The sequence below is a fragment of the Phyllostomus hastatus genome, unplaced genomic scaffold (genome assembly GCF_019186645.2).
Source record: "Phyllostomus hastatus isolate PE091 unplaced genomic scaffold, TTU_PhHast_1.1 phas_contig_58, whole genome shotgun sequence".
NCBI classification, from domain to species: Eukaryota; Metazoa; Chordata; class Mammalia; order Chiroptera; family Phyllostomidae; genus Phyllostomus; species Phyllostomus hastatus.
Window position 1 is genome coordinate 5,904,840 of NW_025333916.1, and position 12,362 is coordinate 5,917,201.

Sequence of the window (12,362 nt, forward strand, 5' to 3'; positions counted from 1 at the left end):
TATTGTTGTTTTTATTAATTTTCATGGGGGTGGTTTTCTTTTTACATTTCTGTCATAAATGTGTCCTAAGGAAATACTATTATAGCACAGTACTATAACCATGGTACTTCTAAAGTTTCACTTATAAGAAGGGAGATTATATGAGCTGAAGAGATTCAAATATTGAGTAATTTTGTATGCAAATAAGATGAGAGATGTGTTTTCAGACTCCATGATGTTAAAGGTTGAAATAAACTTTAGAAAGTTCAATCACAACTTGATTATAAGCATGATGAAAATGAGAGCCACTTTTTCTAATTACAGAATCATGGACTCTTAAAATTTTCACTGTAGAAGAAGAATCACCTTTATTTGTACAGTATATACAAAAAACATTAAATTAATGATGAATGATATGTGTGTACAAGAAAATGAAGCTAATGATCATAATCTCAGTAATTTTAGACTGAAAGAGACCATAGAAATCATTAAATTCAGCTCTTATATTTCTAACAAAACGTTGAGACCTATAAAAATAAATAATTTAGTTAGAGGTATTGAACCTAAGGTCTTCTGATGTTGGAATAGGGAAATTATTACTGTAAATAAGATTATATTAAAACAGAGAGCTTAATTCTAAGCATAGGTTCAGCCTACTAGGCATAATACTTTTGGTACTGTAAAGAACATTAGAGGACTTGGGGGAAGTACACATTCATAAATACATTGCCATATGAGACAAAGACTGAAAGAGAATAAAGAGTACCCTCATCCACCCCAACCTTCCCCAATCCTCCCACCCAGAGTGATGCAGATCATTTTAGTTTTTCATTTTCTGAAACAAAAGTAGTGCCATGTACCAGTTTGTGAGTAGAGTAACAACATAAAATTCTAAAGAAATAAAAACCTAGAAAGGTTCAGTGGTGTATTTTCTCTGAGAAATTTATTTTTTATTGCTATTTTTTGGCTTGTCTGGATTTCTGAGAGTGAAAAAGAAAAGACTGAATATTAAATGCTGTCTTAGGTTGCAATACTTGTTAACAATAAACTATAAAGAAGACTATAAAAATCTAATTTAGACTTTATTAAATATATTGAATTTAAAGTTTGTTTTATGTGATAAATAGTAAGTGTAACTTTCAGCTCTCATAAAGATGGTTTTATGGAACTATATTTAAGAGATTAAATTTTGAAAAAAATTTTTATTAAATCCACTGATGAATTAAAATGAAATGTCAGTATATTACTGTGTGTAAAGAATACACATGTTTTTGTATATTGCTTTATACACTGGGTAATATTTTTCAGGTTGTAAGAATGACTTTTACAGTTTATCAAAGAATATCTATATTCAACATGCCAAAGGAAAACAGTAATTTTATATCTAGAACAATAGAAGCACTTGTTGCTGAATTAAGATTACTATAATTTCATATAAATTTGTATTTCAGGCTAGTTTACTAGATTTTGGCTGGAGAAATGCATTTAAAGAAGTGTCTGTTCCCATGGCATATTGTATAACAACAGCAACTGAAGATTTTTCCATAAAAGTTCTACAACAGGAACAGAATGAAAGGTCTTCAGCTGTGACCTATGATATGAATTTTGTAAATGTCCAACGAGTTTGGCAAGATGGCTGTATGGTTCCTGAGGAGGACCAGCCAAAGAAAATTGCAAAGGCAAGAATCAAATGAAATCCTTTCAGAACTGTAGACTGGTATAATGAAGTGTTTTTTTTTTGTTTGTTTGTTTTTTGTTGTCATCGTTGTTGTTGTTTTTAACTATAGCTGCTGCAAAAGGAACCTGTAGAAAAATGGTGGAGCCTCTTGGCAAACAATTGGTACTGGACCCAATGCCAATTTTTTTCTCTGGTATCATGGGCCACTGCTAAGAAAAGGGGCTTAAACCTGTTACCACCTTGCTGCTTGTTTGGGTTATATCTTTGAATGACTTCAAGAGAAATTTAAGAGGTTGAAGGAGTTACTGTCTTTTATTGGTTTGGGCAACTTTTAATAGCCCCTTAGATTAATAGACACTAATGAACATTCCATTTCGTTAGCATCAGTCTTACATGTTTACATGTGCTTTGAAAGTCACAGAACATAGTAAAATTATGAAGTCATCGTGCAAATAGATAAATACAGTATCTCAGTACTAAGTCCACAATGAGTTCAGCAACCTATAATTGAAATGTTTTTTAGTTCTTAAAAATGGCCTCCCATTCTGCTACTGATACCCCGAGGTTCCAGAACATTCCCCAGGGAACACTGTGGACTAATCCGGAGTGGAAGCAAATTTTGCCTTCCCATCCACCACACTTCCTTTGCCACTGAAAAGGAGTAGATTCGTAATAACTAGTGAAAGGCTGGGCACGTTACTTCTAAAACTTGTTTGTGCCTTGCCAATAAGAAGATGCCGCATGAGATTGTTTCTGATACTTCTAGATTTAGTAAAACTGATATAGCCTTATTTTTATGTGATGATTAATAAAAAAGTTTTATGAAAATTAAAATAAATTCAAAAATGATATTTTGTTAGTATCAAGGATGCATATTTTCTGACTTCTATTAACTACAAATAAAAGTATTGACATGTAAAGCTAGTTCATGAGTTTTTCAAAATGTCTGCATGGTAAGCATAAGGTTTAACGGTTATATATAGAGAGGCATCATTTTCGTATTTCCTTATTTGACACAAAATGTTTAACATTCTACAATTGATTACTATAAAGTTGTGTGATCATATTTATGTTTAATGCCAAATTCGTTATTTAAGAATTTGGCTCCCCTGTACATAAATTACATGGTGCTGTCAGAGTACAAATAACTCAGTGCTACATTTATTTCTCCCTAGTTCTGTTCTGACATCATGGAAAAACTTGACACAATGCTTCCACTGGCTCTGGCATGCAGAGATGATTCTTTTCAGGAAATTAGAGCAAACTTTGTGGAGGCCTGTTGTAAAGTGGCAACAGCTGTCCTGGCGAGACTGCAAGAGAGAGGCAAGGAGTTTCCTTCCAGAGCACCCCTGAAAAACTTGCATACATTGCTCTCCACGGCAGTTTATGTCTTCCAGCATTTTACGCAATATGATAATTTGATGAAAGAAAATACTAAGAAGTGAGTGTCATGTAAATTAAGTTGATGGCCATGTTTACACTAACATGTAATCTTTGGATATCACAGGAGTGAAATTTTGATGATGATATTTGAGGAGAAAATAATAATTAACATGGTGAATTATTTTCACTTGTCTTAACTAGGAAATGTCAAAAAGGTGGAGCATGGGATACATTAAACCAGACACACAGATAGTGAGAAAGATATGTATTTTCTCTAAAGGCTCACTCAAAAGACCCATATATTTTCCATATTCTAATCAGGAACAACAATTTTCTGCACGCTCTTATGATGTGACCAACAAACCCTTTTTATTTTGTAAGGCACGTTGTATCCACTACAGTGAAAAGGAAGAATCAACTTTCTGTTTTCCCATGTATACACAATTGTGAAATACGTACTTCTCTCTTTCTTTTCTGAGCCAACAGGATGTTAGCAGCTGACATAGAAAATAAATGCCTTTCAATCTATTCTATTGACTAAGCATATTTCAGAACATTGATTTAGTAATAAACTCTCCATAATATTTGAGGAGGAAGCATCTGGCAGTCCTAAATCTCATGTATTAGTGGTCTAAAAAGATTATATGTTTTCTGTATAGACAATAAAAATGACTGCAGGTATTATCACATGGTCTTTCTGGCTATCCTTGAACTCACTCTCTAGAAGACAGCACGGCCCCTTGCAGAGGGAACATGTGGACTTGGCAGTCTGGTGTAAGCCCAAGAATCCATTCCGCATTACGTATTCAGCCTTTGCAGTTCCTTACTTGTGAGAGAAAGCATAATACAAATAGCTAAAGATAAAAGTAAAATAAATTTGATTTGATGTAGAATATCACTATGATAGTTCTTTAATTCTCATAAGTAGTCAGATGTTGTTATTCATGCTTGAATTTATAAACAAATGCTCCAGAAATCACTTTATTTCTGTAGAATATTTTATAACAGTTTATGAGATAATTGACATCTACAAAATTACAATTTCTAAAATAAAAAGAGTATGTTTGTAGGACGTGTGATAGCTTTATAAAAGTTGGTTCTGACAAATGCATGTGTTCTCTATAATAATGATAACCTAATGCCTAAATAATGCACTGATCTCTAATAATAGGCTTACAAAGAATACTTTTATTTTTGAATGATGTATTGACAATGCAGTTTGTCTCAAGTTGAAGTGCATATTTGTGGAACAGCAGATGTACGTTTTCAAAAGACTTGCAAAACAAAGACCATCTTTTTTTTTTCTTTTTTCTTTTTGGAAAGTGAATGTGGATGCAGACTTCAGCATTAGGAGGAAATGAATGATTGATATCTAATAATCAAAACCATTTGTAGTACTGGAGATTGTTACCTCCTACTACACAGGCCTTAAATCTCTGTCTCTTTGATCATTCCCTCTGAACAGACCCATATTCCTGGTGCCTGTCCAAGGATATCAGGAATTCATCAACACTCTGCAGTTTCAGGTTACGGACTACTGCGTCAGAGTTTGTGCTACAAGCATTTTACAGGATGCTGAGAGCCACCACTGGGATGACTACAAAGCTTTTTATGAGGTGTGAAGTTAAGTTTACTATCCCTCCTTTTTACACAAATATGTTTGACTGCCTACCTGCTTTCTGGCTAATTAGAAACATGAGCTTGGCGTTACTAACACACAGAGGCTGTTAGGATAATATTTTTAAAATATTGAATTTGTACTTAGCAAAAACGCTGTTTTTAAAAAACCTGGAATAATTAGACATCAGAGCTCTACTGCTTAAAAATAAAAATAACTTAATTTGAGCTGCAGTGTTTCAGTGCTGCATAATGAATCAGAATATAATGGGATACAATGAAATCTCGAGGAGATAACAATGCCAAAATGCTACAACCTTGTATTTTTCCAGAGGGGCCAGTTATAGATATCTTTGCATTTTTTTTCTTGTTATGTATTTCCATCTGTGTTTGATAAATATTTTTATTAAGCAGCTTTTTTTATACTTCTTTTTCCTTCTCCAAGTGTGTTCTTGTGAGTGTGCTGTAAGACCCATCTGATTATTTATAGCTTGCCTATTTTCATTTAGCCCATGTTTTGAAATCCCAAATTTCTACTGAATTATTTTTAATGATTCCCAGTGCAACCAAAACCTAGGATCAATTAAAATTATTCATCATCAAGCTTCATTGGTTTAGCTTCCCCTGCATCCCATAAGCCACAATATTTGAAATTTTTTGAAGTTGATTCCAGGGCAGGGTGAAACATTTATAATATCTTAATAAAAGATAAGATGATCAGGGTTTTTTAAAAATTCATCAGTCAAACCCAGCTTCATTAGCTTTTTCCATTTACCCTTTCCTCTGGATTGAAGCTTATGATTTTTGTTTTCCTGATTGCTCTAATCACTATCAGAAAAAAAGAGTGGAGTTTTATTCAGCGGAGTCACTTTTGTCATCTCCCTGAAGATTCCTGTAGCTCTACTTACGCCTGAGTTATTATCATAATAAATGTTGTCACATCAGAGAAGAGCAACTAATAAGAAGCTCTTTTAAGGGACTTTCCACTTTTTCTAAGGCTATTGCATCTCTCTCTTAGAGGCCCTCCCCAGATACTTTTCCTTTTTGCAAGAACATCCGTACAGAGTTTTCCTAACCTGACATGCTTCGAGCTGCAGTGAGCAGAGTGAAAATGAAGGTGCTGTGGTGCACCTGGTCACCTGAAATAAGAAAGTATAGGTCTTCTTTCCTGGCAGCATGGCAACTTCCTTATTTGCCTTGAGGTGAACAGAGAGGTTGAAAATTAATCCATCACATGTTTCAAACTATTTCAATATGTCAGTGTCCTAATGAGCAATCTTATATGATGTTTTCATTGAAAAATAGCTATTATCTCACTACATGTCCAACAAAGAGGTATTGTGTTTCCTCTCATGCAAATTAGGGGCTTACTAGTTTTACAGTATAAATAATAAGTGGATGCATTGTGAATCTGTTATTGAAGTTACAAAGTACTTAAAAAACCAAATTGCCATGTAACATGCAGCTCTTAGATCTTATGACAATGCTTTAGCTTCAAAGACAGAAATAACAAGATAGTTACCCTGTGATTACATGGTACTGTGGCTTCCATATACTTACATGGTCAGTAGTTACAATTTAATTGCAGAGTTAGTGGTTGTTATTTATGCTCAGGAAAATAAAATGATACTGCCTTTCTATTTACCATAAATAAGAACCTTCTAAAAATAACACAGATTTTAAACTGTTTTGACAACTGGAGTACCTGACGTGGTTTTTATCCCGTTTACTGCACCCCTTTCTCCTCCTCTTCCCATTATTCCAACTGATTTGTGAGACAGCACTAGTTTTTTTGGCAGGGCTGTTTTGAGAGGAGTGGAGATGAAATCTGCCAGACCGAAGGTGAAGGGTAGGAGAGAGAACTCAGGGGAACCCATTGCCATGTGCAGAAGTGTAGTAAAGAAACAGAAAAATAATTTACAAGATATGGAGCAATATTTGCTCATTTTGTGATATCAAGTGAGCCCTAGATACGTTATTTCCATTTTCTAAACTGTCAGGTTGAGAAAGTCAAAAGAGTTGGGAATCTCTCTGATGAGGTGCTGGTCAATGGGTGTTCGGATTACATGTTTAAATTCAAGCAGTTAGTATAGTTGACATCTGCTCAATTTTAGCAACTTGTGTTTTCCAACAGTCAAAGAATAAAGAATTGTCTGCTCAAAGATAATATTGAGTGGCTTATATAATAAAGCCCAGCTGTGTGTTTCCTGATATCTAATCTAACTAAAAGCTCACATCTGTTTACATTATAGCGGGCCTACAAAAATAACAGATGTTTATTAGCAGAATACTTTTGAAAGGACAACAAGTAGAGAAACAGGTCAGAAAAAATAAATGGGTCACACTTAACTTAATAAAAACCCTTGTGTACATTGAAGTTACATACATTTGGAAGAGAATTGTGAAAATAATGACCAGTTTGGAATGTAAGCTTGAAATTTATGTTTTAAAAAGTCTTAAAAATAAGTATTTTTCACTTTTAGGAGAAGAAATCTGTATGCCTAAAGTTATTTTATTTTCTTATTTATTGCTTGAAGGTTGCTATTAAGAATTTTTTTTAATATTTTGAAAAATATGAGAAATCCTATTGGCCGTGTGTAAGCACTATCCATTGCCATGGAAAAAGTGAGTCTAAATCATTCATACTAGTCATGACAGCAGCTGGGGCCAGTTTTGCTTTAATTAACATACTACAGTACATCAAAAGTATAGGAAAATTTATCTTTAAAATGCTTTTCTTATGGATGGAAAAAATATTCCATGCAAATGGACATGAAAAAAAAAAGCTGGGGTAACAATACTTATATCAGACAAAATAGATTTCAAAACAAAGGCCATAACAAGAGACAAAAAAGGTCACTACATAATACTTAAGGGAGTAGTCCAACAAGAGGATGTAACGCTTGTAAACATATATGCACCCAACATAGGAGCACCTAAATATATAAAGAAAATATTGGAAGACTTTAAGAAAGAGACAGCAATACAGTCATAGCAGGGGATTTTAATACCCCACTGTCAATAATGGATATATCCTCCAAACAAAAAATGAACAAAAATATTGTAGCAGTGAACAACACTCTCAGGGGTATCCAACCTTTTGGTGTCTCTGGGTCACACTGGAAGAAGAAAAGTTGTCTTGGGCCACATATTAAATATACAAACACTAAGGAAAACTGATGAGCAAAAAAAGGTTTTAAGTAAATTTATGATTTTGTGTTGGGCCATATTCGTAGCCATCCTGGGCTATATGCGGCCTTTGGGCCATGGGTTGGACATCTCTGGAAGATCATGTGAACGTAATTGGTATTTACAGAATATTTCACCCCAAAGAAGCAAAATATACTTTCTTTTCAAACACACATGGATCATTCTCAAAGATAGACGACATGGTAGGACACAAAACAAGCCTTAACAAATTCAAGAAAATTGAAATTACATCAAGCATCTTCTTAAATCACAATGGCTTGGAACTAGAAACCAACCTCAAGAAAAAAACTCAAAAGCATTCAAATACATGGAAGCTGAATAACATGTTATTAAATAATGAATATGTTAACAATGAGATCAAGGAATAAATCAAAAAGTATCTAGAAGCAAGTGAAAATGAACACACAATAACTCAAAACCTACAGGACATGGCGAAGACAGTCCTGAGAGAAGTTCATAGCAATACAGGGATGTCTAAAGAAGATAGAAAAATCTCAAATAAACAGTGTAACCCACAAAAAAATTAAACTTGGGCATCAACTTACACCATACACAAAAATAAATTCAAGGTGGTAAAAGATTTAAATATAAGTCATTGACACCATTAAAATCCTAGAGGAGAACATAGGCAGGAAAATCTCAGATATTTCATGCAGCAGTATTTTTACTGGCATGTCCCCTAGAGCAAGGGACATAAAGGAAAGAATAATCAAATGGTATCTTATCAAATTAAAAAGCTTCTGCCCTGGCTGGCGTAGCTCAGTGGATTGAGCGCAGGCTGCAAACCAAAGTGTCGCAGGTTCCCAGCCAGGGTACATGCTTGGGTTGCAGGCCATAACCCCCAGCAACCGCACATTGATGTTTCTCTGTTTCTCTCTCTCTCTCTCTAAAAGTGAATAAATAAATTTAAAAAAAAAAGAAAGCTGAACCTTCCCTTTAAAAAAAAAAAGCTTCTGCATGGCTAAAGAAAATAGAATCAAAATAAAAAGAGAACCAACCATATGGGGAAACATATTTGACAATGATACCTCAGACAAGGGTTTAATCTCCAAAATATACATAGAACTTACACAACTCCACTCTAAGAAGACAAACAACCCAATTAAAAAATGGGCAAAGGACTTGAACAGACACTTGTCCAAGGAGGACATACAGAGAGTCCAGAGATACATGAAAAGATGCTCAGTATCCATAGCTTTCAGAGAGATGCAAATTAAAACCACAATGAGATACCACTGCAGACCAGTCAGAATGGCCATCATAAACAAAGCAACAAACAAGTGTTGGAGAGGTTGTGGGGCAAAGGGAACCCTAGTGCACTGTTGGTGGGATTGTAGACTGGTGCAGCCACTGTGGAAAACAGTATGGAATTTCCTCAGAAAACTGAAAATGAAACTGCCTTTTGACCTGGCTAGGATTTCCACTGCTAGGATTATATCCTAAGAACCCTGAAACACCAATCCAAGAGAACCTATGCACCCCAATGTTCATAGCAGCACAATTTGCAATAGCTAAGTGCTGGAATCAACCTAGGTGCCCATCAGTAAATGAATGGATCAAAAAACTATGGTACATTTACAAAATGGAATTCTATGCAGCAGAAAGATAGATGGAGCTCCTACCCTTTGCAACAGCATGGATGGAACTGGAAAGCATCATGCTAAGCGACATAAGTCAGACAGTGAAAGACAAATACTATGTGATCTCACCTTTAACAGGAACCTAATCAACAAAACAAACAAACAAGCAAAATATAACCAAAGGCACTAAAATAGAGAACAGGCTGACAGTGACGAGAGAGGAGAGGGGAGGGAATTTCAGGGGGAAAAGGTGAAGGGTTTACAGCAAAAAGTATAAAGGACACATGGACAATAACAAGGGAGGCGGGGTGGAAACGGGAAGGAGGTAGGGGGTGGGTTGGGATAGGGGAAAAGGCAGAAAACTGTACTAGAACAACAATTAAATTAAAATTAAAACAACAACAACAACAACGTAACCGTCTAAAAGAACTAGAGGAACAACAACAAACTGCAGAGGAAGCAGAAGGAAGGAAATAATCAAGATCAGAGCAGAAGTAAATGACATACAGACTAAAAAGCATTCAAATGATCAGTGAATCCAGGAGCTGGTTGTTTGAAAAGATAAACAAAATGGACAAACTTTAACAGACTCATCAAGAAAAAAGAAGAGAGAGAGGACCCAAATAAATAAAATTAGAAATGAAAGAGGAGAAGCAACAATTGTTAGCACAAAATTACAAAGGATTATAAGAAATTACTATGAACAACTATATGCCAAGAAATTGGACAACCTGGGTGAAATAGATAAATTTCTAGAAACACATTAGCTCCAAAACTGAATTGGGAAGAAGCGCCAAACCTGAATAGACCTGTAACAACTAGTGAAATTGAAAAAGTAATCAAAACACTAACAGCACACAAAAGCCCTGGACCAGATGGCTTCATGGGTAAATTTTACCAAATATTCAAAGAAGAAATAACACCTATTCTTCTCAATCTATTCCAAAAAATTCAAGAAGAGGAAAGCCTCCCAAAGTCTTTTTTTTGAGGCCAGCATTAGTCTAATCCCGAAACCAGGTAAAGACACAACAAAGAAAGAAAATTACAGGCCAATATCTCTGATGAACATTCTCAACAAAATACTAGCAAACCAGATCCAGCAATAAAAAGATAATACACCATGATCAAATGGGATTTATTCCATGATTCAAGGATGGTACTATACTTACAAATCGGTAAATGTGATAGATCACAAAATGACAGATAAAAATCACACAATCATATTGGTAGCTATAGAAAAAGCATCTTATAAAGTCTAGCACCTATTTATGACAAAAACACTCAGCAAAGTGGGAATAGAGGGAACACATGTCAACATAATAAATGACATATACGAAAAACCTACTGCCAACATCATAATCAATGGGGAAAAATTGGAAGTGTTTCTTTAAGATCAGGAACACAAAAAGGGTGTCTGCTTTCACCCCTTTTATTCCACATAGTACTGGAGGTCATAGCCACAGGAATCAGACAAGAAGAAGAAATAAAAGTCATACAAATTGGAAAGGAGAAAGTAAATCTGTCATTATTTGCAGATGACATGATAGTTTACATAGAAGACCTGGGATGCTTCACCAAAAAAACTACTCAACCTAATAAGTGAATTCAGCAAAGTAGTGAGATACAAAGTCAATATTCAAAAATAAATGGTATTTTTGTACACCAACAATGAACTATCAGAAAGAGAAACTAAGAAAAAATCCCATTTACTATAGCAACAACAACAACAACAAAAACCACCTAGGAATAAATTAACCAAAGAGATAAAAGACCTGTGCTTGGAAAACTATAGAACACTGAAGAAGTAAAATGAGGAACATACAAATAAATGGAAGCACATACCCTATTCATGGATTGAGAACTAATGTCATTAAAATGTTCATACTATCTAAAACAATGTATAAATTCAACGTAATCCCTATTAAATTGCCAATGGCACATTTCACAGATCTAGAACAAACATTTCAAAAATTTATATGGAACCAAAAAAGACCTCAAATAGTCTCAGCAATCTTGGGAAAGAAGAGCAAAGTTAGAGGGATCACAATATCTGATATCAAACTGTAGCACAAGGCCACTGTAATCAAAACAGTCTGGTAGTGACATAAGAACAGACATATAGATCAATGGAACAGAATAGGGAGCCCAGAAATAAACCCATGTCTCTATGTTCAATTAATATTTGAAAAGGGGGGGCATGAGCATACAATGGAGTAAAAATAGCCTCTTCAATAAATGGTGTTGGGAGAACTGGACCGGTACATGCAAAAAAGAAAAAAAAAGAAAGAAACTAAACCACCAACTTACACTATAAACAAGAATAAACTCAAAGTTGCTAAAAGACTTAAATATAAATCTTGATACTATAAAAGTCCTAGTGGAAAACATAAGCAGTAAAGTATCAGATATCCCATGTAGCAATATATTTGCAAATATATCTCCTATGGCAAGGGAAATAAAGGAAAAAAATAAACAAATGGGATTATATCAAATTTAAAAGGTTCTGCATGGCTAAAGAAACCATTATCAAAATGAAAAGGAAACTGACTATATAGGAGGACACATTTGCCAATGATACATTGAACAAGGGTTTAATCTCCAAAATATATAAAAAGCTCATATGATTCAACAACAGGAAGACAAACCAATTAAAAAATAAGTGAAGTACCTGAATAGACAATTCTCCAAGGAGGACATACAGATGGCCCATAAACATCTATAAATGTTCAATACCACTAGCCATCAGTAAGATGCAAATAAAAACTGCAATGATATCACTTCACACCTGTCAGAATGGCTAACATTAATCAGTCTGTTAACAAACAATGAGTGCTTGTCAAGATGTAGAGAAAAGGGAGCCCTAGTGCACTGCTGGTGGGAATGAAAACTGGTACAGCCACTGTGGAAAACAGTAT

At 34.7% G+C, this 12,362-nt stretch overlaps 1 protein-coding gene across 6 annotated transcripts in view; it reads left to right on the forward strand.

The window, feature by feature from the left end:
* KIAA0825 (KIAA0825 ortholog) overlaps nt 1–12,362 on the forward strand; it is a 398,694-nt gene that overhangs the window by 122,511 nt on the left and 263,821 nt on the right. For all 6 annotated transcript variants that reach the window (XM_045848391.1, XM_045848392.1, XM_045848393.1 and 3 more), the window contains 3 exons: nt 1,431–1,658; nt 2,833–3,098; nt 4,506–4,656. In XM_045848391.1, coding sequence (XP_045704347.1) covers nt 1,431–1,658; nt 2,833–3,098; nt 4,506–4,656 — 645 coding nt within the window. The remainder of the gene's footprint in view (nt 1–1,430; nt 1,659–2,832; nt 3,099–4,505; nt 4,657–12,362) is intronic.